Source organism: Ovis aries, unplaced genomic scaffold (genome assembly GCF_016772045.2).
Source record: "Ovis aries strain OAR_USU_Benz2616 breed Rambouillet unplaced genomic scaffold, ARS-UI_Ramb_v3.0 scaffold_87, whole genome shotgun sequence".
NCBI classification, from domain to species: domain Eukaryota; kingdom Metazoa; phylum Chordata; class Mammalia; order Artiodactyla; family Bovidae; genus Ovis; species Ovis aries.
In genome coordinates this window covers 695,360-723,318 of record NW_024599828.1, presented here as the reverse complement: position 1 = coordinate 723,318, position 27,959 = coordinate 695,360, and the positions used below count along the sequence as shown (strand labels likewise).

Genomic DNA, 27,959 nt, shown 5'->3' with positions numbered 1-27,959 from the left:
AAATATCCAAACTTCGAATTCTCTTGAAAACATGGCCACCTGGCCTGCTTTCCAGAATGGGCGAAGTGGAGGAATGGCTGCTCCCAGTGGTAAGGCCTGTGTGGCCCAGGGTTCAACATGGCCACCTAGTCCTAGTATCATATCTCCAGCCTGCTGGGGCCATGACTTTGTGAGAACTAGACTGCTAGGTCTCTTAAGTTAAAGACTACTTTGTCTTCATCAACATTGACTTTGAAGTCTTTACCCAGAACCTAGCACACAAGTTCTTCCTTATATGTTTGTTGGATGCTATAAATTATCTTTAGGATGCATATGACATTTCTTCCAAAATTGAAACCATGGAACTGAAGTACTGCTCTGCCCTAAATCTTTGATGCAGCCTGGCATCATGGGCGCCCATAATGTCTGCCATCAAAGGATTACCTAAAGCCAGTTGTATGTCCCTGGGCTGTCCCTGAAGTCTTCACTTTGCCATTTGACAACTTATCTTCCTAGCAATCTCCTCACCAATGAAGACAGCAATGCATATCTCATGAAGTGGCTAGGAAGATGACATGAAACCAAGAATGTTGAGCATGGCCCTTAATATCCATTTTTATCATGTTCTTAGAAATATTTTCTCCAACTAGGCAAGGTTCTCCATTTTCTGAGATGTCCATGCAGAATGTATGATTTTCCAGCCAACCTTCAAGGAAGAGATTACAGTTCAATTCTCTGTATTCTGTGAAGCTTCAAAATCCACTCACCAAGGACACTGATGTAGATAAAGATTTTATTGAGAACTTGTGTTTTTTTTTTCAGACCTATTATTGGCCTAAAGGGCTAAACTAGGGCATGTCAGAGCATATATATCACTAGGGGCTCCCAGTCACCACTACATGCTAAGAACCTGAACTTCCCTGAGTACTTGGAGCCAGGAAAGAAGCATGAAGTGGCTTGTGCTCCTTGACCCGGTGGCCTTCTCAGATTGCAGAGTCATGTCAGTATGGAGATGTAAGCCACATCATCTTCCTTTCTGTGATTTTTCTTTTCATCTGATTATTCTTCTACTCATCAGGTTTAGAACGGAATGGAATATTTCCCTGACAATCTTAAAGTTCAGCCCTTAAATATTGATAAGTACCTTGCTATAGTAACTGTGGGACCCAAGATTCTTGGTGTAGATTTGAATAGTTGCACAACTCTGAGGTCCAGTCATGTCATGATCTATTGAAATTGGAACTCCTTGCAATTGTTGAGTGCACAGTCAATGCAGATGTAGGTGTGGTCCGGGGAATAGCACTTTTCTAGGTTTTATTTAGCATGTTCTTTGTTCCCTCTTTACTTCCATGTGTATATCTCTATGTCTGCATCGCTGTATCACTATCATTTATCTCTCCATCCCTTTGGAATTCTGAGTGTATTTCTCTCTGTGGTGTTTTCTTTTAACTTTTCTTTTAATTTTCTACATTTCCTGAACTTGTGCCCTATCTCCTGGATTCTTCTTTTAACTCTCCTTCTCTTTCAACTTGGAGAAAAATGGGGAGAGCTATTTATACACTGTTTTATATCTGACAATCAGTGTGACCACAGCCATTCACAAGCCTCTTGCATTTCAAATTCCTCCCTTGTATAAGAGGATAGGAATCCCCCTTCTACCTTTTTCCCTGAGCTTCTGTGACAAGGGTACAGTGGGGTGGCAACAGCAATGCTAGTGGTTGTCATTGTTGAGACTTCCTATTTATCAGGCACCTTATATCTATCACTTCCCTTTTCCCCAAGATATCGTATTTGAAGGGTTTGAATCATTATATTCCACCATTATACTGAAGGGGAGGCTGAGACCACACATGGTCATATGGCTTACCCAAAATTACAGAAGAGAATCTTTATTCAAACCTACGTCTTTGCCATGGATTATGCATACAATTCTTATAATAAGGTGACTCATAAAAATGAGTGAAAAGTACAGTGCCATTACTGACAGTTATATCTTAAAACTGATGGCTAATTGTAGCATCTTTTTTTTTGTTTTCTTTCTCAAAAGTTCGGTGAAAGAATATCTCTCAGATATTCACACCCTGAGGAACATCGTGGATGCGAGTGTTTTGAGAGGATGGTACTCCCCAGCGCCACCTGACACTCTAGCCTAGCACTGGGGCTCATCTGGAGATACCACGTGGGATGTTGAGGTTGGGGATACTGCAGGAGGCAGAAATACTGGGCAAAAGGGGCCCCACGCATAGGAGAATGCACTCTTATCCTCAACTGTTGGTTTTGGTGACTGGGCCCAGAAATTACCAGGTGGCAGGAGAACATCCATTTCTGTGTCAAAGATGTGTCATTAGTTTGAGGGAGATTGTTCCTTCTGAGCAGTAGGCAATGACGACCCACTACAGTACTCTTGCCTGGAAAAAACCCAAAACGGAGAGGCCTGGTAGGCTGCAGTCCATGGGGTCGCTAACAGTCGGACATGACTGAGCAACTTCACTTTAACTTTCACTTCCCTGATTTGGAGAAGGAAATGGCAACCCACTCAAGTGTTCTTGCCTGGAGAATTCCAGGGACGGTGGAGCATAGTGGGTTGCTGTTTATTGGGTTGCACAAAATTGGACACGACTGAAGTGACGCAGCAGCAGCAGCAGCAGCAGCAGCTCCTTCTGAACTAAGGGAGTCAACTAGTTGCAGATGAAGAATGAACCATCTCTGATCTGAAGGTAGAACCAACTGCAAAGCAATTGTGAATGACCAGGTAGAGGAATTCAGTTTCCGCAGATGCAAGAACCACTGGAGGAAAAAGTTACTGAATGCATATTCCGTGTAAGGCCATAACAATCTAACATAATGCTTACTGTTTTTAGATTAGGAAAAGGGCTTATTTGTCTTCAAGAATGCCCATGTCAGCCTGAGAGATAGGGAAACAGTAAATACATGTCAAATGAAAGGGTCACTTATGTGGTGTTGCTCAAATGTGGCCTGAGTTTAGAGTTCGTGCCTGGGGTTGATCAAGAAGGACCTCCTGGAAAAGGGGGTGATAAGGCTGCATTTGAAAAGACTACAGCATTTCTCAAATGAAGGCACTAGGACTTCCCTGGGTGTCCAACGTTCCTGGAGGTCCAGTGGTTATGCCTCTGTGCTTCCAATGCCAGAGGTACCATTTCAATGCCTGGTCATAGAATCAATATCATGCATACAATGTAGCACAGGAAAAATAAAATAAAATAAAATACAAGCACCTCTGTGATCAAAGGCTGTGAGCTTCACAGTGGTTGGAAAGTGATCTCAAGAGATATATGAACCCAGAGGGAGACATCAGTGTGGGAACAGAGGGTAACCAGTTCTGCACTAACCCACTCCGTCCTTCTCCATATAGATGCTACACGTAGGTAAAATCACCATTGGAACACCCTCTCAGGAACTGCAGGTTAATTTTGACACAGGTTCATCTGACTTGTGCGTGCCCTCCCTCTTTTGCCCCAGTCCAGCCTGTTGTGAGTACAGACACCCCATACCTGGGCCATCCTTCACTTGCCCTGCTTCCAACCTTGGCACCTGAGGGCACTCATCTCTTGAGTCTGCAGCTACACAAGTTAGGTTCAGATATTACAAGTCTTCCAACTTCTGGCCTACCCAAAAGACCTTCAGGATTGCCTATGCATCTGGGAGCATGAAGGGATTTCTTGCTTATGACACTATTCGGGTAATACGTAAAGAGATGCTGAGTCAGGATGGGCTATGGAGTGACCCCTGCTTGCAAAACTGATGCAGTACCATTTGGCAGGACCCTGCCTGGCCTAACTCCCATAGATATTGGCCATCTTACCCACAGGATCCTGTCCCTGGCGAGGAAGTTCCCATGGTGACACACGAGTAAATGGATTAGCTAACAAACAGAGTGTCTTGAGATGTGGACTTGCAGCTCCTCTGCCCATGAGCAGTTCAAGATTCATTTTGCTGGGAGCAAGAAGACAGTAAAAAGGCACCCACATTTATATTCATAGACTGTTTCAGCTATTTTCAGGTGATTACTGGTTTAATTCTGCAACAACCCCACACAGGAGTTACTCTGATTAGCTCATGAGACATATGAGGAAACTGAGGTCCAGACTGCAAGGGCCTTGCTGAGAGCATACATGTTGGAAAGGTGGAGTTACACTGGCTTTTCAGGACTGAAATTGCTGTGGGGGTGTTTGGGGACAGGATAAGACTGATCTGGGGACCCTGGGTGCAGTCAAGGCCTTCAGGTATCCAGAGTGGGAAACTGGAGGCCTCAGAAGTCAAGGGGCCTGATAAATGAGTTCTCACTCTAGAGGACCCTTGAGAGTCTAATAAACCTATGGCCTGCCTCCCCCAAAATACTTGAGTAGTTTGCCTCTCTCTCTTTCTCATACACACTTACAGAAATATACACATATGTCCAAAAGTGAATACCCCAGGCAGTAATTTCACAGAACCCTGCAAGCAAGATAGTGTTTTTGGCTTGTCTTCTTGGACAGATGCAGAATTCACAGTACATTACAGAGAATACAGTCCATTCCTGTCATTAGGTCACAGTGATGCCAAAGAGAAGGCTCTCTTATTCTCGACATTTTATTCATAAAGTGACACCAATGCGACCCGGCCTGACTCTTGGTTGCCCCACTTTGACAGAAGCCACGAGGCCAATTTGACTCACTCAGGTGGTGTTTTTCAGAGGGGCAGATGTTTTAAAATTCACAGCCTCTCTCAAATGGAACCCAAATTCCCCTCCCAGCTTGGTCTAATGCTCTGTAGGCCACTGAAAATAGAGCCCAGCCTCAATTCTTCTCTGAGGATCTTAAGGCAGTGCACCCCAGCCCAGTCCTAGCCACACTTCACGTATCTATTAGTGGGAAACTTTTCTCTCCCACACATTGCAGACCTTGTAAGTACTTACCAGCTGTTCTGTCTAACTTTCATGGAATTCTGGTTTGAGACACCTTTTGATGGCATCTTGGGTTTGAACTACCCCAACATATCCTTCACTGGAGCCATCCCCATCTTTGACACCCTGAAGAATCAAGGTGCCATTTCTGAGCCTGTTTTTGCCTTCTACTTGAGTAAGTAAGTCTGAGATGGACAATCTCTGTCTCCAAATTAGCTATAAGATGCTTTCAGTTGCAAGAAAATTATAGACAACTTGATAAAGAAGTATCCTGAGAGATAATCTAACCCACAAAAACTATGGCCCCAGGGCCCTACCTGACATCACCCCCTGGCTTTTATAAATAAAATTTTCTTGGAACACAACCTAGATCCTGGGCTCAAGACCAGTAACTTGGTCTAGGGGGATGAGTGATGAGGAAGGCTAGTGGAGGGCAACAGGAAACAAGTTGAAGGACAAGGCATTAGGATTTGCTTAGGAATTTGATAAGGAAGGAAGGAGAAGGATGGTGGATATCTTTCCTTCTTCATTATCATTCCACTTGGAGCCCAGGTCCAGCTACCCAATTTGTAGGAATCAGTGAAAAATGAAAGTGTGGGACTCCCTGTTAAAGAAATATTAGGCATTCAAGACAGGGAAAGCAGATGTGGGTTTCCTTCTGAGTGTGGGGCCCTTTGGACAGTAGAGGTAACAGGCCAGTGGAGCCAATTCTGGGTAACCGGAATCCACACCCTTATAACTTGCAGGCTTTATTTTCCTGAAAAATGACAAGGCGGACAAGGAGAAAGCCAATATGCTTCAGCACCATGTCCTCTGAATGTGTCTGAGCATTCAGGTTGCAGGAGGTTGGGCATCTTCAGAAGATATAGTGGGTGGATCCCAACCTGGTGACTCAGCTTCTAACCTCCTCTGTGCCACTCATTAGTCAGTAACCAACCTCGGTCTGGATCTCAATTGCTCTTAGCCTCAATTTCTGCATCTGTATATGGGGAACTTATTAGGGCCTTGATGGATGGACTAACACAGCTCTCAGTCAGTGGTGTTGTTACTGTCCTCCAAGGATCCCCTCCTCTCTTCTCTCTGCACATGCAGGATGAAACGCAGTGTGGTGATATTTCATGGGGTGGATAAATCCTACTACCAGGGAGTGCTCAACTGGGTACTATTGATCCACACAGGTGACTGGAGTGTACACATGGACCGGTAAGCCTCTCCCTCTGAGGGTCAGCCCAAGTGATGCTCCCGCTACTGTACATGGACACAGGCAAACACACACAAATACATTATCAGACACACAGTCACACAGACATACACCACCCACAATGACACAGACACAGACACATGCAAACACACAAGCAGACACAAAAACATACACAGAGACACATATAAACATGCATAGCTAGTCAGAGACACACAAGCACTCACAGAGACATAAACAAACACACATACAAACAAACACACAAGCAGATAGATATGCAAACAGCCCGTGGGTTCATAATCCCCAGAACTTCTGACCAGGGCTCTGACCAGGCTACGAAAAGGGTCTGGAGAGGTCCGTGCAGCTGGGAAAGGATTGCACCTTCTGCCCTGTGAGGCATGGAGTATGGTTAGAGGACTCTACAGTGAGGTGAACAGAGGTATAAGATGACTACTTGTCCAGGGCTACCTGGGACATAGGAAGTTCTCAGTACAGATAAATGTCAGTTTAAAAACAGGGAAAGTCCTGAAGAAATGGGGAGACTGGTTTCCTAAGGGAGCAACTACTGAGCAGGGAAGAGAGATTTGCTGAAGTCTTAAGATGTGAAAGCAACTAATAAAAAAGACACCCCACGTTCATGGGCACACAGTGGAGCAGGGTCTGTAACAGAGAATCAGGAAGGTGGGATCCAGGAGTGACCTGATGAGAAGAGACATAATTGATAGGATTCTGTGTGATACCCTCAGACAAAAGCTGACCCATTCTTTGGAGTGTCTGTGGGCTTGTCATATATTCTCTGGCCAGGGACTGAGGGTCTGAGCTGGTTGTAGGAGCAGTGCTGGCAGACACCCTCTCCCAGCGGAGCCCCTCTCTCCCACCACTATGAGAATCTACTGCCCTCATGAATCTCCATCTTCACTCTGCGGTGGACCCATTATTTGTTCCCCACCAGATACAGCTCTCTGGGTATTTCTCATTTGTTATTCTCACAGTCTTCATTCACTCACCAAACAGACAAGCCTTGGGCATCCACTGTGTGCCAGGCACTTTAGGGAGGCAATGAGAATAAAACTCACCCTCACATCTAAGAAGGCAGATGCACAGGAAATGAGACACACACATAATTAATTGTGACTTTGGTACATGCTAGACATGAGGAAGCGTCTATGGAGATTGTCAAGGAAGGAGACTGATCAACACAAGGGGAAAGACTTCCCTGAAACCATGACAATTAAGCTGGAATCTGGAAGATGAGAAGAAATTTGCTAGTCAAAGTGTAGGGGACTCCTATAGGAAGGAAGACGAGCTTATGTCAAGGTGCAAAAGAGCCTGGTGTATTCAAGTACTGCATTCAAGAATGTCAAGGAAGGTGCCATGTCGAGAGCATAGGAAAAGAGGGCAAGAGACAAAGGGCTGTTTAGGAGACAGTCGGGAAGGGGGCAGCTCTGGGGAGACTCAGGGTGACCTTGATCCCTGCTTTGTCACACTGTCTCTCAGCATCTCCATGGAAAGAAAGGTTATTGCTCATTCTGGCGGCTGTGAAGCTGTTGTAGATACTGTGATATCACTGATCCTTGGCCTAAGAAGATTGGTCAAAAACAAGCAGAAGCTCATCGGTGCCACATACGAGGTTCCGCGGTGAAGGGTCATGCCGCAGGGTCACTCCCAGTCTCCACGTGCAAAAAGGGCCAACCTCTCTCCCCAGGGCCAACCTCTCTTCCTCTCTCTCTAACAGCACTACATTTCATGTTTTCCAGTCAGTACCCTGTCCTCTATTATTCTCACGATCAATGGTATCAATTACCCAGTCCCAGCTCAAGCTTAACACCATCAAGGTGAGGGGAGAAGCCTGAGGGGTGGTTCTCAAAGAGGAACTTGAAATAACGCTTGGCCTACTACTGGGAGAAGGGCGCCCTCTGCAGGCCATCTCACACTATTGCAGATGCTGCTGAGGCCTTCGGCTGGGCCAGAGCCTCCCACAACATGAACTACGAGAGTAAAGGGCCGTCTGGGACACTGATCATCCTGAAATAAATGTGGAGACACCATGCCATGTTGGCACGGTGGGAGTCACAAGGAGAGGGGAACACTCAGGTCCTCAGTGTTCAAAGAGTTTCAGTTCAATCTGAACCCTCAGATGGATGAACATGGAAAGTCAGCTCTAACATTCCCTGAATAAGTCATGTGACAAGGAGAATGGCTGGGGACAGTCCTAGTGTGCTGTCCCACCATAGAGATTAGCAGTCTCCCTTCCCTACCCGCAGTTTTCCTGGTTTGGATGAAAAATTACAAGATCACCCTAGTTCTCAGATGCATCTTCCCATAGCTCTGGCCGAGTGCCCCCTTTGTGAGTCTGGCTACCCGTCCCCTCTGTGGAGAGGCTGGATCCTAATGTGAATAAAGGGTGCACAGTGACTGCTCAGCCCCGGCACAGGGTGGAGGATTCATGTCAGCTCCCTAGGGGCGTTCAGAGCTGGCTGATGGACTCAAAGAAGGCTTTGAGGAAGGTAGGGAATTTCAGGAATCCTAAAACTGTAAACTCATGGAGCCATATGGAGGGTTTCTTGGTTTTAGGCAAAACTGCACTGGATTCCATGCAAATGGCATCCCAAGGTGCTCTGCATTGGGGCACTGGGGACTTACTTGGGGTGATGAGGGCTATAGACTGACCGGTGGGGATGGGGAACCAGAATATATTACCCACCTGTCTGGAGTGACCAAAGAGGGTAAGAGCGGATCAAAGGAGGATTCCCAGAGTTCCTAATTTAAATCTTCAAGAACGTGTTGTGGGCATTGCTCTATATAAGATGGATAACCAACAACGAGTTACTGTGTAGCACAGGGAACTCTGCTTAATTATATGACAACCTGGATGGGAGGGGTATTTTGGGATCAGGATACATGGATACATATGGATAAGTCCATTTACTGTCCACCCGAAAATCAGAATATTGTTAATCAGCTATACTCCAATACAAAATAAAAATGTTCAATAAAGTATGGATTGTGCAGATGCAGGAGGAAAACCAGCATTCTCTGAAGAGAAAACAAGAAGCAGGAGTCAGAAGGAAAGAACAGGGATAGAGGAGAACTACGGGCACTCTTTTTCTTTTCTAAAAATTGTATTGAAGCGTGGCTAATCTTCAGTGTTGCATTAACCTTCAGTGTTGTGTTAATCTTCAGTTCTTCTGCACAGCAATGTGACTCAGTTATACACATACAGAAATATGTATTCTTTTTCATGTGGTTTATGACTGGATAGTTAATCTATTTCCTTATGTGCTACAGTAGGATTTTGTTGTTTATCATTCCTCTGTATCCCCAACTCCCAGTCCTTCCCTCCCCCACACTCTTCCTCATGGCAACCTCATGTCTTGGCCCTTTTTGGTTGTGGATGAACTCTCATATCCCCTGCTAAGAAGAAACTCCCTTGATACTTACCAAAAGAGGGAAATAAAATCAAGAATTGTTCTAGGTCTAGATATTTGTGGGAGTCGCATATAAGGGCTCAGGCTGATTGGTGTGTGTCTCTGACACCCCCAAGATTCTAGAGGCCACCTTTAAAGAGAACACAGTGAGTATTACTCAGCCATTAAAATGAATACATTTGAATCAGTTCTAATGAGGTGGATGAAACTGGAGCCGATTATACAGAGTGAAGTAAGCCAGAAAGAAAACCACCAATACAATTTACCAACACATATATATGGAATTTAGAAAAATGGTAATAATAACCCTGTATGCAAGACAGCAAAAGAGACACAGATGTATAGAACAGACTTTTGGACTCTGGGAGAGGGAGAGGGTGGGATGATTTGGGAGAATGGCATTGAAACATGTATAATATTATGTTAGAAACAAATCGCCAGTCTAGGTTCAATGCAGGATACAGGTTGCTTGGGGCTGGTCCACTGGGATGACCCAGAGAGATGGTATGGGGCGGGAGGTGGGAGGGGGGTTCAGGATTGGGAAATCATGTACACCCGTGGCGGATTCATGTTGATATATGGCAAAACCAATACAGTATTGTAAAGTAAAATAAAATAAGAAATAAATAAATAAAAATGAGAACACACACACACACACACACACAAAAGAGAACACAGTGAGGACACCTAGAGAGACCTGGATCCTGAGTGAATCTTTCTAAGGCTGTATTTCTCAGTCTTTGATCAAGACAGAACTGGCCTGGCACAGGCAGTATAAATGCTTCGTGTGGTTCAGGAATCAGTAAGGCCGCTCCGAGCAAACACTAAATCACACTTAGGGTACACATGCCCAGGATGCTGGTGAACTGTATTTGTTGGTCTGCACACCCTATTGTCAGTAAAGAATAAAGGGTTTCACTCATAATGGTGCTGAAACAAACAGGTGCCTCTGTTTGTGTCTGGGAGGTGTAAAGTGATTGGGAAGGATCTAGAACAAAGTCTGAATCACAGTTGAGAGGAGCCCACCTCCAACTAGCTTAAAGGAAAGGGGAGACTCTCTGAAATGATTCTGGGAATCCAGGACACAAGACTCAGAGCAAATACAAAGATCTCTGTGACTGGACCCAAGAAATCAGAAGTTATCAGTCCTCTGTTTCAAACCCTCACTCTTTCATTCCCTCTTCTTTGATGGTCTGAGCCTGACAACTTTCTTCCTTAAGGCTTCTACACCTAGTGAGGGGGTCCAGGCTACCTGCCCTGGGCATTTATATCCTGAAGGCATCTCCAATAAGGAAAGAAAAGATTAGAGACATCAGAGTTCAAGGGTGTTTTCTGAATGACCCACCTCAGATCACATGTGGAGTCCTAAATCAGCCTTCCTGGCAGGGACATGGGGTCCTATAACTGGCTTTACATGGTCTTGTGGCCCTGACCCAGCAGCACACATGATTGTCAATTCCCTCCAGAACTACATGACTGAAGCTGGGGAGAGGCAACACCAAAGAAAGTGACTGGGAGATAGTCTAGGCCACGGAAGAGTTTGTGATGACCCACCAACTCCACCACCTCCTCATACAGAGGAATTATAAGGGGTAAAGAAATAGACTCTCTTCATCCCAACGCAGATGAACTTATCACGGCTTCACCTCTCGGGGAGTTTGGGTGAGGTACTTCATGGAGAGCTGGTTCCCTTTTGTCCCATACCCAGTCACCAGCTCTCTGCCACATATGCCTGCTCTGTCCTTTCCAGTTGTATTTGGTAGTGATGGCCCCAGGGAATCCCTGAGCCATCCCCCTCCTCCAGGGCCCAGAATACCCCTTCCTTGGCCTCCAGTGTTACTGGGGATAATGCAACGCATGTATCGGGAGATCCAGGGAACACAGAGCCTTCAGCCTTTCTGAGCTTCTCCATGGGTGGGGCTATAAAGTGTTTCCTTGGAGCTGCCATGGTTAGGCACTTTTGCAGTGGAAGCATCCGTTCTTTCCACCTGGAGGCCCTCAGTAGATGCCTCAGCTGAGACAGCAGGGGTCAGAGGTTGATTTCCTTTCAGATTGACTGGTTTGATCTCCTTGTTGTATAAGGGACTCTCAACTATCTTCTGAAGCACCAAAGTTCAAACGCTCAATTCTTTAGCATTCTCCCTTCCTTATGCTCCAGATCACACATCTGTACATGATTACTGGAAAAACTATAGCTTTGATACAATAGACCTCTGTAGCAAAGTGAGTCTCTGCTTTTTAACACACTGGGCAGGTTTTTCATAGCCTTTCTTCCTTCCAAGGAGGAAGTTTGTTTTAATTTTGTGGCTGCAGTCAAGGTGCATAGTGATTTTGGAGCCCAAGAAAATAAAATCTGCCAATGTTTCCACTTTTCCATCATCTATATGCCATGAAGTGGTGGGACTCGATGCCTTGAATATTGAGTATCTTTTTGTGAATGGTTTTTTGAATGTTGAGTTTAAGCTAGTTTTTTCATCTCCTCTCCTCATCAAGAGGCTCTTTAGTTTTTCTTTGCTTTCTGCTATTAGGGTAGTGTCATCTTCATATCTGTGGATGTTGATACTTCTCCCAGAAATCTTGATTCCAGCTTGGGATTTATCCAGACCAGCATATTGAATAATGTATCTTATATATAGGTTAAATAACCAAAGTGACAATGTATACCTTGTTATGCTCCTGTCCCAATTTTAAATCTTTCAGTTTTTCCGTGTCTGATTCTAACTGCTGTTTTTTGACCTACATGCAGACTTGTTAGGGGAAAGGTAAAGTGATCTGGTACTCCCATTTCCTTAAGAATTTTCCACAGTTTGTAGTGGTCCACACAGTGAAAGGCTTTAGCATAGTCAGTGAAGCAGATGGAAATGTTTTATCTGGTATTCCCTTGCTTTCTCTATGATCCAATGAATGTTGGCAATTTGATCTCTGGGTGTTCAAACAAGTTTGTATATCTAGAATTTCTCATTTCATGTACTGTTGAAACTTAGCTTGAAGGACATTGAGCATTACCTTGCTAGCAAATGAGATGAGTGCAATTGCATGATAGATTGAACATTCTTTGGAATTGCCTTTCTTTTGGATTGGAATGAAAACTGACCTATCCCAGCACTGTGGTCGCTGATGAGCTCTCCAAATTTGCTGACATATTGAACGCAGCACATTTACAGGCTCATTCTTTAGGAATTTTAAACAGCTCAGCTGGAATTTGATCACCTTCCCTAGCATTTCTTGTAGTGATGCTTCCTAAAGCCCACTTGACTTCATACTCCAGTATCTGGCTTTACGTGAGTGACCCCAGCAACATCCCTATCCCAGTCATTATGACCATTGTTATGTAGTTCTTCTGTGCATTCTGGCCACCTCTACTGATCTCATCTCCTTCTGTTAGGTCTTTGACTTTTCTGTCTTTTATTGTGTCCATCTTTGCATGAAGTGTTCCTCTGATATCTCCACTTACTTGAAAAATCTGTACTCTTTACAATTCTCTTGTTTTCCTCTAATTCTTGCACTATTCACTTATGAAAACTTTCTTATCTCTCCTTGCTATTCTCTGAAAGTCTGCATTCCATTGGGTATATCTTTCTCTTTCTCCTTTGCCTTTCACTTCTCTTATTTTCTCAGCTATTTTTAAGGCCTCCTCTGGCAACCACTTTGCCTTCTCACATTTGTTTTTCTTGAGGATGGTTTTCATGACCACCTCCTGTACAATGTTACAAACCTCCATCCGTAGTTCTTCAGGCTACCAGACCTAATCCCTTCAATCTATTTCTCATCCCCTCTATATAATCATAAGGGATTTGATTTAGGTCATAGCTGAATGTTCTAGTGGTTTTCCTTACTTTCTTCAAATTAAATATGTTGTTTGCTTCTGCTTAAGCATTGATTCCAGATCACCACCCACCACTCCCAGTGGGTGTGGAGCAAAAACACACAATTTGAGGACTGTTACCCTGGGTTTGTGCTTGGCTTTTCACATGCTTAGTTCTGTGAGCTTGGTCAAGTCTCTTAACCTCAGTTTTCTCTTCTGGAAAACGGGCACCACGATGATAATTCCACCTTCTAGACTGCATGTGTGCCAGCAAAGAGCAAGTGGCCCTGAGAGGGCTTTCTGGATTTCTGAGTCTGGAATAAATATAAATTATTCTGCCACCTGGGGAGAAGGAAATCTTCTGTTTAGAGGTTATGGCTGCCATCCACAAGGCTAAATATTGATCTGTTTCTGAACCCGGACCCAGAACTCTGACTGAGCCTATGCTTCTGTTTTCTGGGCTCACATGAGAGATAATGATTATTGTCTCAGAGTACTCCCTTTCTCAGCCTTACCAGTCAGCTTTTCATTGTCAACTGCTTCTCCCCTGAAATCACACTGCAAGGAAAGTTGTAAAAGTTCTTGCTCTCTTTTCGGTTTCCCACATTTCCAGCGTAGCAACAAGTAGCTGATATGGCTACTTTTCATAGCAACAACTATGGCAACCTGTACAGTCCAATCTCAGCCTGTTAAGTGAATCTTTCCCCATTTGGCCCCTCATGTTTAAATTATCTATAGTTGCCTTAGTAATCATCCTATGCTTGCTGTTTATGGAGAAATATGTGTAGACCTGATGAAGTTTTCTTTCCCAAGCATAATTCTAATCATGCAGTTAAGTAACCAAACAGTAAGTCATCTAACTACCCACAGAAATTGACAAAAGCAAACCACCCATCATGCATTTCTTGCTTGCCCCAAAACACCATTGAACTGATCTACTAAAACAATGTGATACATTGGCATGTATGCTCCAGAAGGGACACTTTTTCTCTGGATTAGTTCTCCACCTAGTGCAGAATGTCTACCATAAGCCTGGCCTTCCAGCAAGTGGTCACCTAATTTTTCAGACTCAGCCCACTCCAGATTCCTCCCCTCAGTAAAATCTAAAGAAAAGACTCAGTTAAAGTTCTCACTCCTGAAGAAAGCAGTTTTTTGGGGTTTTTTTTAGAAAACAATATTTGGTAACACATTCAAAATCTTGTGCTCCTTGCCTTGGATTCAAGCACCTGCACCAGAGGATGGGAAGCCTCCCCTTCCACCTAAATCTTTCACCACTCCCACCAGGACCCCAGGTTTGACTGGACCCCAAAGAATTCTGCCTACTCCCTGATGTCCTCTGTACATTAGTTCAGTTCAGTCAATCAGTCATGTCCAACTCTTTTCTGTATCATGGGGTGCAGTATGCCAGGTTTCCCTGTCCATCACCAACTCCCGCAGCTTGCTCAGACTCATGTTCATCAGGTCGGTGATGCCATCAAACAATTTCATCTTCTGTCTTCCCCTTTGCCTCCTGCTTTAATCTTTCCCTACATCAGGGTCTTTTCTAATGAGTCAGTTCTTTGCATCAGGTGGCCAAAGTATTGGAGGTTCAGCTTCAGCATCGGTCCTTCCAGTGAATATTCAGGACTAATTTCCTTTAGCGTGGACTGGTTGAAACTCCTTGCAGTCCACGGGACTCTCAAGAGTCTTATCCAACACTACAGTTTAAATGCATCAATTCTTTGGTACTCAGCTTTCTTTATGGTCCAACTCTCACATCCACTCACAATTTCTGGCAAAACCATAGCTTTGACTATACAGACATTTGCTGGTAATGTCTCTTCTTTTTAGTATGTTGTTGGGTTTTTCATGGCTTTTCTTCCAAGGAGCTAGCGCATTTTTTTTTTCACAACTGTGGGCACTATCTACAGTGATTTTGGAGCCAAGGAAAATAAAGCCTGTCACTGTTTTCATTGTTTTTCCATGTATTTGCCATTAAGTGATGGAACTGGATGCCATGATCTTCATTTTTTGAACTGTACATACCACATCAAGACCATCCCAAAGGAAAATAAATGCAAAAAGGCAAAATGGTTGCCTGAGGAGGCCTTACAAATAACTTAGAAAAGAAGAGAAGCAAAAGGCAAAGGAGAAAAGAAAGGCATACTCATGTGAATGCAGAGTTCCAAAGAATAGCAAGAAGAGATTTAAAAAAGCCTTCCTAAGTGATCAGTACAAAGAAATAGAGGAAAACATTAAAATGGTAAAAACCAGAGATCTCTTCAAGAAAATTAGAGATAGGGAGGGAATTTTTCAGGCAAAGATGGGCACAATAAGAGAGAGACATGGGATGGACCTAACAGAAGCAGAATATATTAAGAAGAGGTTGAAAGAATACATAGAAGAATTGCACCAAAAAATATTAATGACCAGGATAAACATGATGGTGTGATCACTTACCTAGAGCTAGATAATCCTGAAACGTGAAGTCAAATGTGTCTTCAGAAGCATCACTAAGAGCAAATCTGGTGGGTGTGATGGCATTGCAGTAGAGCTATATCAGATCCTAAAAAATGATGCTGTTGAAGTGCTGCACTCAATATGCCAGCTAATTTGGAAAACTCAGCAGTGGCCACAGGCCTGGAAAGGTCATTTTCCTTGCAATCTTCATAAAAGGTGATTTTAAAGAATGTTCAACTACCACACACTTGCACTCATCTCACATGCTACCAAAGTAATTTCTCCAAGCAAGTCTTCAATGATACATGAACTGTGAAATACCATATGTTCAAGCTAGATTTAGAAAAGAGAGAGGAACCAGAGATCAAATTGCCAACATTTGTTGGATGATAGAAAAAGCAAGAGGATTCTAGAAAAACACCTACTTCTGCTTTATTGACCATGCAAAAGCCTTTGACTACGTGGATTACAACAAACTGTAGAAAACGTAAAGAGATGACAATAGCAGACTACCTTACCTGCCTTCTGAGAAATCTGTATGCAGGTCAAGAAGCAACAGTCAGAACTGAACATGGAACAACAGACTGGTTCCAATTCAGGAAAGGAGTATGTAAAGGCTGTATATTGTCACCTTGCTTATATAACTTATATGCAGAGTACATCATGGGAAATGCCCAACTGGATGAAGCACAAGCTGGAATCAAGATTTCTGGGAGAAATATCAGGACCTTCAGATATGCAGAAGACACCACCCATATGGCAGAAATTGAAGAGGAACTAAATACCTCTTGATGAAAGTTAAATAGGAGAGTGAAATATCTGGCTTAAACTCCCCATTTGGAAAATGAAGATCATGGCATTTGGTCCCATCACTTCATGGCAAATAGACGGGGAAACAATGGAAACAGTGAGAGACGTTATTTTCTGGTGCTCCAAAATCACTGCAGATGATAACTGCAGTCATGAAATTATATTTTTTAATTTATTTTTTAAAATATAGTTTTATTTTACTATTTTAAAATAGTACCTCAACTTTTGAGATTTAGAAATAATGATACTATTAAAAATGCTATACTGATCCCCCATCCCGAATTTCTCTTTTTTTGGTCCATCGTAGGTTACTGTTTGCTCTCTTCCATTGCAGCTTTAAAATCAGCTTTTTGGTTTTTTATTTTTTAAATTTTAAAATCTTTAATTCTTACATGTGTACCCAAACATGAACCCCCCTCCCACCTCCCTCCCCACAACATCTCTCTGGGTCATCCCCATGCACCAGCCCCAAGCATGCTGCACCCTGCGTCAGACATAGACTGGCAATTCAATTCTTACATGATAGTCTACATGTTAGAATGCCATTCTCCCAAATCATCCCACCCTCTCCCTCTCCCTCTGAGTCCAAAAGTCCGTTATACACAGCTGTGTCTTTTTTCCTGTCTTGCATACAGGGTCGTCATTGCCATCTTCCTAAATTCCATATATATGTGTTAGTATACTGTACTGGTGTTTTTCTTTCTGGCTTACTTCACTCTGTATAATTGGCTCCAGTTTCATCCATCTCATCAGAACTGATTCAAATGAATTCTTTTTAATGGCTGAGTAATACTCCATTGTGTATATGTACCACAGCTTTCTTATCCATTCATCTGCTGATGGACATCTAGGTTGTTTCCATGTCCTGGCTATTATAAACAGTGCTGCAATGAACATTGGGGTACATGTGTCTCTTTCAATTCTGGTTTCCTCGGTGTGTATGCCCAGCGGTGGGATTGCTGGGTCATAAGGTAGTTCTATTTGCAATTTTTTAAGGAATCTCCACACTGTTCTCCATAGTGGCTGTACTAGTTTGCATTCCCACCAACAGTGTAGGAGGGTTCCCTTTCTCCACACCCTCTCCAGCATTTATTGCTTGCAGATTTTTGGATCGCAGCCATTCTGACAGGTGTGAAGTGGTACCTCATTGTGGTTTTGATTTGCATTTCTCTGATAATGAGTGATGTTGAGCATCTTTTCATGTGTTTGTTACCCTTCCGTATGTCTTCTTTGGAGAAATGTCTATTTAGTTATTTGGCCCATTTTTTGATTGGGTCGTTTATTTTTCTGGAATTGAGCTGCATAAGTTGCTTGTATATTTTTGAGATTAGTTGTTTGTCAGTTGCTTCATTTGCTATTATTTTCTCCCATTCCAAAGGCTGTCTTTTCACCTTGCTTATATTTTCCTTTGTTGTGCAGAAGCTTTTAATTTTAATGAGATCCCATTTATTTATTTTTGCTTTGATTTCCAGAATTCTGGGAGGTGGATCATAGAGGATCCTGCTGTGATTTATGTCTGAGAGTGTTTTGCCTATGTTCTCCTCTAGGAGTTTTATAGTTTCTGGTCTTACATTTAGATCTTTAATCCATTTTGAGTTTATTTTTGTGTGGGGTGTTAGAAAGTGATCTAGTTTCATTCTTTTACAAGTGGTTGACCAGTTTTCCCAGCACCACTTGTTAAAGAGATTGTCTTTACTCCATTGTATATTCTTGCCTCCTTTGTCAAAGATAAGGTGTCCATATGTGTGTGGATTTATCTCTGGGCTTTCTATTTGGTTCCATTGATCTATATGTCTGTCTTTGTGCCAGTACCATACTGTCTTGATGACTGTGGCTTTGTAGTAGAGGCTGAAGTCAGGCAAGTTGATTCCTCCAGTTCCATTCTTCTTTCTCAAGATTGCTTTGGCTATTCGAGGTTTTTTGTATTTCCATTCAAATCTTGAAATTATTTGTTCTAGTTCTGTGAAAAATGTGGCTGGTAGCTTGATAGGGATTGCATTGAATTTGTAAATTGCTTTGGGTAGTATTCTCATTTTCACTATATTGATTCTTCCGATCCATGAACATGGTATATTTCTCCATCTATTAGTGTCCTCTTTGATTTCTTCCATCAGTGTTTTATAGTTTTCTATATATAGGTCTTTAGTTTCTTTAGGTAGATATATTCCTAAGTATTTTATTCTTTTCGTTGCAATGGTGAATGGAATTGTTTCCTTAATTTCTTTTCTACTTTCTCATTATTCGTGTATAGGAATGCAAGGGATTTCTGTGTGTTGATTTTATATCCTGCAACTTTACTATATTCATTGATGAGCTCTAGTAATTTTCTGGTGGAGTCTTTAGGGTTTTCCATGTAGAGGATCATGTCATCTGCAAACAGTGAGAGTTTTACTTCTTCTTTTCCAATTTGGATTCCTTCTATTTCTTTTTCTGCTCTGATTGCTATGGCCAAAACTTCCAGAACTATGTTGAATAGTAGCGGTGAAAGTGGACACCCTTGTCTTGTTCCTGACTTTAGGGGAAATGCTTTCAATTTTTCACCATTGAGGATAATGTTTGCTGTGGTTTTGTCATATATAGCTTTTATTATGTTGAGGTATGTTCCTTCTATTCCTGCTTTCTGGAAAGTTTTTATCATAAACGGATGTTGAATTTTGTCAAAGGCCTTCTCTTCATCTATTGAGATAATCATATGGTTTCTATTTTTCAATTTGTTAATGTGGTGAATTACATTGATTGATTTGCGGATATTGAAGAATCCTTGCATCCCTGGGATAAAGCCCACTTGGTCATGGTGTATGATCTTTTTAATGTGTTGTTGGATTCTGATTGCTAGAATTTTGTTGAGGATTTTTGCATCTATGTTCATCAGTGATATTGGCCTGTAGTTTTCTTTTTTTGTAACATCTTTGTCAGGTTTTGGTATTAGGGTGATGGTGGCCTCATAGAATGAGTTTGGAAGTTTACCTTCCTCTGCAATTTCTGGAAGAGTTTGAGGAGGATAGGTGTTAGCTCTTCTCGAAATTTTTGGTAGAATTCAGCTGTGAAGCCGTCTGGACCTGGGCTTTTGTTTGCTGGAAGATTTCTGATTACAGTTTCAATTTCCGTGCTTGTGATGGGTCTGTTAAGATTTTCTATTTCTTCCTGGTTCAGTTTTGGAAAATTGTACTTTTCTAAGAATGTGTCCATTTCTTCCACGTTGTCCATTTTATTGGCATACAACTGCTGATAGTAGTCTCTGATGATCCTTTGTATTTCTGTGTTGTCTGTTGTGATCTCTCCATTTTCATTTCTAATTTTATTGATTTGATTTTTCTCTCTTTGCTTCTTGATGAGTCTGGCTAATGGTTTGTCAATTTTATTTATCCTTTCAAAGAACCAGCTTTTGGCTTTGTTGATGTTTGCTATGGTCTCTTTTGTTTCTTTTGCATTTATTTCTGCCCTAATTTTTAAGATTTCTTTCCTTCTACTAACTCTGGGGTTCTCCAATTCTTCCTTTTCTAGTTGCTTTAGTTGTAGAGTTAGGTTTTTTATTTGACTTTTTTCTTATTTCTTGAGGTATGCCTGTATTGCTATGAACTTTCCTCTTAGCACTGCTTTTATAGTGTCCCACAGGTTTTGGGTTGTTGTGTTTTCATTTTCATTCGTTTCTATGCATATTTTGATTTCTTAAGTGATTTGTTGGTTATTCAGAAGTGTGTTGTTCAACCTCCATATGTTGTAATTTTAAATAGTTTTTCTCCTGTAATTGAGGTCTAATCTTAATGCATTATGGTCAGAAAAGATGCTTGGAATGATTTCGATTTTTTGAATTTATCAAGTTTAGATTTATAGCCCAGGATGTGATCTATCCTGGAGAAGGTTCCATGAGCACTTGAGAAAAAGGTGAAATTCATTGTTTTGGGGTGAAATGTCCTATAGATATCAATTAGGTCTAACTGATCTAATGTATCATTTAAAGTTTGCATTTCTCTGTTAATTTTCTGTTTAGTTGATCTGTCCATAGGTGTGAGTGGGGTATTAAAGTCTCCCACTATTACTGTGTTATTGTTGATTTCCCCTTTCATACTTGTTAGCATTTGTCTTACATATTGTGGTGCTCCTATATTGGGTGCATATATATTTATAATTGTTATATCTTCTTCTTGGATTGTTCCTTTGATCATTATGTAGTGGCCTTCTTTGTCTCTTTTTACAGCCTTTGTTTTAAAGTCTATTTTATCAGATATGAGTATTGCCACTCCTGTTTTCTTTTGGTCTCTATTTGCGTGGTATATCTTTTTCCAACCCTTCACTTTCAGTCTGTATGTGTCCCTTGTTTTGAGGTGGGTCTCTTGTAAGCAGCATATAGAGGGGTCTTGTTTTGTATCCATTCAGCCAGTCTTTGTCTTTTGGTTGCGGCATTCAACCCATTTACATTTAAGGTAATTATTGATAAGTATGATCCCGTTACCATTTACTTTATTGTTTTGGGTTCGGGTTTATACACCCTTTCGTGTTTCCTGTCTAGAGAATATCCTTTAGAATTTGTTGGAGAGCTGGTTTGGTGGTGCTGAATTCTCTCAGCTTTTGCTTGTCTGTAAAGCTTTTGATTTCTCCTTCGTATTTGAATGAGATCCTTGCTGGGTACAGTAATCTGGGCTGTAGGTTATTGTCTTTCATCACTTTAAGTATGTCTTGCCATTCCCTCCTGGCCTGAAGAGTTTCTATTGAAAGATCAGCTGTTATCCTTATGGGAATCCCCTTGTGTGTTATTTGTTGTTTTTCCCTTGCTGCTTTTAATATTTGTTCTTTGTGTTTGATCTTTGTTAATTTGATTAATATGTGTCTTGGGGTGTTTTGCCTTGGGTTTATCCTATTTGGAACTCTCTGTGTTTCTTGGACTTGGGTGATTATTTCCTTCCCCATTTTAGGGAAGTTTTCAACTAGTATCTCCTCAAGGATTTTCTCATGATCTTTCTTTCTGTCTTCTTCTTCTGGGACTCCTATAATTCAAATGTTGGAGCGTTTCATATTGTCCTGGAGGTCTCTGAGATTGTCCTCATTTCTTTTAATTTGTTTTTCTTGTTTCCTCTCTGATTCATTTATTTCTACCATTCTATCTTCTATTTCACTAAACCTATCTTCTGCCTCCGTTATTCTACTATTTGTTGCCTCTAGAGTGTTTCTGATCTCATTTATTGCATTATTCAATATATTTTGACTCTTTTTTATTTCTTCTAGGTCCTTGTTAAACCTTTCTTGCATCTTCTCAATCCTTGTCTCTAGGCTATTTATCTGTGATTCCATTTTGATTTCAAGATTTTGGATCATTTTCATTATCAATATTCGGAATTCCTTCTCAGGTAGATTCCCTACTTCTTCCTCTTTGGTTTGGTTTGGCGGGAAACTCTCCTGTTCCTTTGCCTGCTGAGTATTCCTCTGTCTCTTCATCTTGGTTATATTGCTGCGTTTGGGGTGGCCTTTTTATATTCTGGTAATTTGTGGAGTTCTCTTTATTATGGAGATTCCTCATTGTGGGTGGGGTTCTATCAGTGGCTTGTCAAGGTTTCCTGGTTAGGGAGGCTTGTGTTGGAGTTCTGGTGGGTGGAGCTGGGTTTCTTCTCTCTGGAGTGCAGTGGAGTGACCCTAATGGGTTATGAGACATCAAAGGTTTTGGGATAATTTTGAGCTGCCTGTATATTGAAGCTCAGGGGAGTGTTCCTGTGTTGCTGGAGAATTTGCGTGGTATGTCTTGTTTTGGAACTTGTTGGCCCTTGGGTGGAGCTTGGTTTCAGTGTAGGTATGAAGGCATTTGATGAGCTCCTATTGCTTAATGTTCCCTGAATTCAAGAGTTCTCTAATGTTTTCAGGCTTTGGATTTAAGCCTCCTGCTTCTGGTTTTCAGTTTTATTTTTACAGTAGCCTCTAGACTTCTCCATCTATACAGCACCGATGATAAAACATCTAGGTTAAAGATGAAAAGTTTCTCCACATTGAGGGACACTCAGAGAGGCTCACTGAGTTACAAGGAGAAGAGAAGATGGAGGGGGTAGTTAGAGGTAACTGGAATGAGATGCGGTGAGATCAAAAGAGGAGAGAGCAAGCTAGCCAGTAGTCACTTCTTTATGTGCGCTCTATAGTCTGGACTGCTCAGAGGTATTTACAGAGTTATACGGGGAAGAGGAGAGGGAGGAAGTAGACAGAGGTGACCAGGAGGATAAGAGAGAGGAATGAGTAGGAGAGAGACAAATCCTGCCAGTAACCAGTTCCTTAGGTGTTCTCCACCATCTGGAACACACAGAGATTCACAGAGTTGGATAGAAATTAAAAGATGCTTGCTCGTTTGAAGAAAAACTATCACAAAAGTATACAATTTTTTTAAAAGTAGAGACATTACTTTGCTGAAAAAGTTTAGTATAATCAAAGCTATGATTTTCCTGTTGTCATGTATGGATGTGACACTGGCTCCATAAAGAATGGTGAGCGATGAAGAATTGATGGTTTTGAACTGTGGTGTTGCACAATACTCTTGAGAGTCCCTTGGACTGCAAGGAGATCTGTACAGTCATCCTAAAGGAAATCAATCCTGAATATTCATTGGAAGGACCGGTGCTGAAATTGAACCTCCAATATTTTGGCCAACTGATGTGAAGAACTGACATATTAGAAAAGACCCTGTTACTGGGCAAGATTGAAGGCAGGAGGAGAGAGGATGACAGAGGAAGCGATGGTTGGATGGAATCACCAACTCGATGGACATGAGTTTGCCCAAGCTCCAGTAGTTGGTGATGAACAGAGAGCCCTGGTGTGCTACAGTCCGTAGGTTTGCAAAGACTCAGACATGACTGAGCAACTGAACTGAACAGAACATACCACATAGCAAATACTATTTGTAACGAGCATGTTTCTCCAGCAAGAATGAGGCTCCCTATGGCCCCAACTTATATCCCCAATCAAGTTTGCACCCATGCACAGAAGTCAGTGTCTAGCATTCACAAGGCATTCAGTGAGTTCTAATTGCAGGGGGACCTCCATTTTAGTTGACATAAAGGATTAAAGGACACATTTATCCTCCTGTCTCTAATGACTCTGAAGTAGGAAAGACAAATGAAGGGGCATTGTTTTACATCAAACATCTGTCAGCAGAGAATGGATTTCTGAGGTGGGGAATAAGCAAGGAGAGTTCTACAATTGCCCCAACTCTATAAATAGTTTCCAATACATACATGGAAGTTGTACCTAGGCAGAAACAAACAGCTTCCCCAAGAAGAGAGATTTATGCCTCTGTATAACTAGAGTTCACAGGAGAGAGCTACATACAGAGAACTGTAGGAAGCTACAGATGATACCCTTCCAGCTTTCTGCAGAGAGTTGATAGTACTGGTCTGAATTATAGGGAGCAATCCTTGAGTCTCAAATTGCACGAAGTCTAATTGTGTCTTCACCCAGCAGCATGTAATTTACTCATTTTTAATGTATATTTGTTTATTTTATTTGGAGGCTAATTACTTTACAATATTGTATTGTTTGCCATACATTGACATGAATCCACCACGGGTGTGCACGTGTTTCTCATCCTAAACCCCCTCCCCCCTCCCTCCCTATACCATCACTCTGGGTCATCCCAGTGCACCAGCCCCAAGCATCCTGTATCATGCATTGAACCTGGACTGGTGATTCATTTCACATATGATAATATACAAGATTCAATGACATTCTCTCAAAACATCCCACCCTTGCCCTCTAACACAGCGTCCAGAAGACTATTCTATACATCTGTGTCTCTTTTGCTGTCTCGCATACAGGGTTATTGTTTCCATCTTTGTAAATTCCATGTATATGTGTTAGTATACTGTATTGGTGTTTTTCCTTTCTGGCTTACTTCACTATGTATAACAGGCTCCAGTTTTATCCACCTCATTCAAACTCATTCAAATGCATTCTTTGTAATGGCTGAGTAATACTTCATTGTGTATATGTACCACAGCTTTCTTATCCATTCATCTGCTGATGGACATCTAGGTTGTTTCCATGTCCTGGCTCTTATAAACAGTGGTGCAATGAACACTGGGGTACACATGTCTCTTCAATTCTGGTTTCCTCAGTGCGTATGCCCAGTAGTGGGATTGCTGTGTCATAAAGCAGTTCTATTTCCAGTTTTTTAAGGAATCTCCTCACTGCTCTCCATAGTGGCTGTACTAGTTTGCATTCCCACTATCAGTGTAAGAGATTTCCCTTTTCTCCACACCCTCTTCAGCATTTATTGCTTGTAGACATTTGGATAGCAGCTATTCTGACTGGCATGTAATGTACCTCATTGTGGTTTTAATTTGCATTTCTCTGATAATGAGTGATGCTGAGCATTTTTTCATGTGTTTGTTAGATTCAATGCAATCCCTTTCAAGCTACCAATGGTATTTTTCACAGAGCAAGAACAAATAATTTCACAATTTGTATGGAAATTACAAAAGAAAAAAAAAAAAAAACCTTAAGTATCCAAAGCAATCTTGACAAAGAAGAATGGAACTGGAGAAATCAACCTGCCTGACTTCAGACTCTACTACAAAGCCACAGTCATCAAGACACAATGGTACTGGCACAAAGACAGAAATATAGATCAATGGAACGAAATAGAAAGCCCAGAGATAAATCCACCCACCTATGGACACCTTCTCTTTGACAAAGGAGGCAAGAATATACAATGGAGAAAAGACAATCTCTTTAACAAGTAGTGCTGAGAAAACTGGCCAATGACTTGTAAAAGAATGAAACTAGAACACTTTCTAACACCATACACAAAAATAAACTCAAAATGGATTAAAGATCTAAATGTACAACCAGAAATTATGAAACTCCTAGGGGAAACATAGGCAAAACACACTCTAACATAAATCACAGCAGGATCCTCCATGACCCACCTCCCATAATGTTGGAAATAAAAGCAAAGTAAACAAATGGGACCTAGTTACAATGAAAATCTTCTGCACAACAACATAAACCATAAGTAAGTTGAAAAGACAGCCTACAGAATGGGAGAAAATAATAGCAAATGAAACAACTGAAAAGAACTAATCTCAAAAATATACAAGCAACTCCTGCACCTCAATTCCAGATAAATAAATGACCCAATCAAAAAATGGGCCAAAGAACTAAACAGACATTTCTCCCAAAAAGACATACAGATGGCTAACAAACAACCGTGTCTTTCAATTCTAGTTTCCTTGGTGTGTATGCTCAGCAGTGGGATGACTGGGTCGTATGGCAGTTCAATTACCAGTTTTTTAAGGAATCTCCACACTGTTATCCAGAGTGGCTGTACCTGTGTGCATTACCACCAACAGCATAAGAGGGTTCCTTTTTCTTCACACCCTCTCCAGCATTTACTGTTTGTAGACTTTTGGATAGCAGCCGTTCTGACTGGCGCGAAATGGTACCTCACTGTAGTTTTGACTTGCATTTCTCTGATAATGAGTGATGTTGAGCACCTTTTCATGCGTTTGTTAGCCATCTGTATGTCTTCTTTGGATGAATGTTTGTTTAGTTCTTTGGCCCATTTTTCCAATGTGTCATTTACTTTTCTGGAGTTGAGCTCCAGGCGTTGTTGGATATTTTTGAGATTAATTCTTTGTCAGTTGCTTCATTTGTTAATATTTTCTACCATTCTGAAGGCAGTCTTTTCACCCTGCTTATAGTTTCCTTTGTTATGCAGAAGCTGTCAATTAAATTAGGTAACATTTGTTTTCTTTTTGCTTTTCTTTCCAATATTCTGGGAGGTGGGTAATAGAGGATCCTGCTGTGATTTATGTCAGAGAGTGTTTTCCTATGTTTTCCCTAGGAATTTTTTAGTTCCTGGTTGTACATTTAGATCTTTATTCCATTTTGAGTTTATTTTTGTGTATGGTATTAGAAAGTGTTCTAGTTTCATTCTTTTACAAGTCATTGGCCAGTTTTCTCAGCACTACTTGTTAAAGAGATTGTCTTTTCTCCATTGTATATTCTTGCCTCCTTTGTCAAAGAGAAGGTGTCCATAGGTACGTGGATTTATCTCTGGGCTTTCTTTTTCGTTCCATTGATCTATATTTCTGTCTTTGTGCCAGTACCAAAGTGTCTTGATGACTGTGGCTTTCTAGTAGAGCCTGAAGTCAGGCAAGTTGATTCCTCCAGTTCCATTCTTCTTTCTCAAGATTGCTTTGGATATTCGAGGTTTTTGTATTTCCATACAAATTGTGAAATTATTTCTTCTAGCTCTGTGAAAAATATCATTGGTGGCTTGGTAGGATTTCTGTGTGTTGATTTTATATCCTGAAACTTTACCATATGCATTGTTGAGCTTTAGTAATTTTCTGGTGGAGTCTTTAGGGCTTTATTGTAGAGGATCATGCGCTCTGCAAACAGTGAGAGTTTTACTTCTTCTTTTCCAATTTGGATTCCTTTCATTTCTTTTTCTGTTCTGATTGCTGTGGCCAATACTTCCCAAACTATGTTCAATAGTATTGGTGAGAGTGAGCACCCTCGTCTTGTTCTTGACTTTAGGGGAAATGCTTTCAATTTTTCACCATTGAGGATAATGTTTGTGGTAGGTTTGTCATATATAGCTTTTTATGTTGAGGTAAGTTCCTTCTAGTCCTGCTTTCTGGAGAGTTTTTATCAAAAATGGATTTTGAATTTTGTCAAAGGTTTTCTCTGCATCTATTGAGATCATCATATGGCTTTTATTTTTCAATTTGTTAATATGGTGTATTGCCGAGAGCCAGCATGAGGAACTCTGCCCATGGCAAAGGTCATGAGGAAGGAGGCGTGGCATACGCAAAGGCGGGATCAAGCCTCAGGAGCCCCCTATTCCCGAAGATCTACCCCCAAAACAAGAATCTGCCTACTATACTGCTTTATGCTCTCACCTATAACTCTGAGTTTATGGGGGGCTGTCCCCCACCACCTCTCTCTGAGAAGGAGTCAACTTAGAGCTCCAGTGAATAAATTCTTGGGCATGACAAGAGTGCTTCAGTTCACAAACTCCTGTGAAAGTTCTCTAGCCTGCCTGACAGGCTCGTCTAGCCACATGTGATTGTTCACAGCCTCCCAACCATGAGAGGCACGAGATACTTTAAACTTTCTAAATACAGATTCTTTTTAGAATTTAGAAAAATTATTAGTATAGTGTTAGTGGCTTGGTTAGAAATTATACTAGTGAAGGGCTTTTTTCATTTATTGGGCCAATGTTTGCTGTTAAATCCCCTGCCCTTATACAAATATATAACTAGCATATAGGAGAAATAAATATTAATCTTTAAGATTAATCATATTAAACCTTAGGCTAAGTAAATTCCGTTCTTAATTGTAACCCACTATGCCCTCACCCTATAGGAATGCAACTTTATCTGGTACCTTCGGAGGGTGGTGCCTGGTTTGAGAAAA

At 41.6% G+C, this 27,959-nt stretch overlaps 2 protein-coding genes across 2 annotated transcripts in view; both read left to right on the top strand.

Annotated features, from left to right (window-relative positions):
* PAG3 (pregnancy-associated glycoprotein 3) overlaps positions 1-27,959 on the top strand; it is a 928,325-nt gene that overhangs the window by 577,377 nt on the left and 322,989 nt on the right.
* Positions 32-7,905, top strand: LOC105604177 (pregnancy-associated glycoprotein 1-like). Its single transcript, XM_060408772.1, has 7 exons — positions 32-169; positions 3,353-3,470; positions 3,561-3,686; positions 4,878-5,061; positions 5,975-6,085; positions 7,578-7,710; positions 7,816-7,905. The coding sequence occupies exons 1-7, from the start codon at positions 32-34 to the stop codon at positions 7,903-7,905; spliced, it is 900 nt and encodes a 299-aa protein (XP_060264755.1).

What these genes read in the sequence shown, in the direction of transcription:
- LOC105604177 (XM_060408772.1), top strand. Translation starts at nt 32, where the DNA reads ATGGCCACCTGGCCTGCTTTCCAGAATGGGCGAAGTGGAGGAATGGCT. An exon ending in CCTGCTGGGGCCATGACTTT is followed by an intron (nt 170 to 3,352) that starts GTGAGAACTAGA and finishes TTCTCCATATAG; the next exon opens with ATGCTACACGTAGGTAAAAT. An exon ending in TTTGCCTTCTACTTGAGTAA is followed by an intron (nt 5,062 to 5,974) that starts GTAAGTCTGAGA and finishes CTGCACATGCAG; the next exon opens with GATGAAACGCAGTGTGGTGA.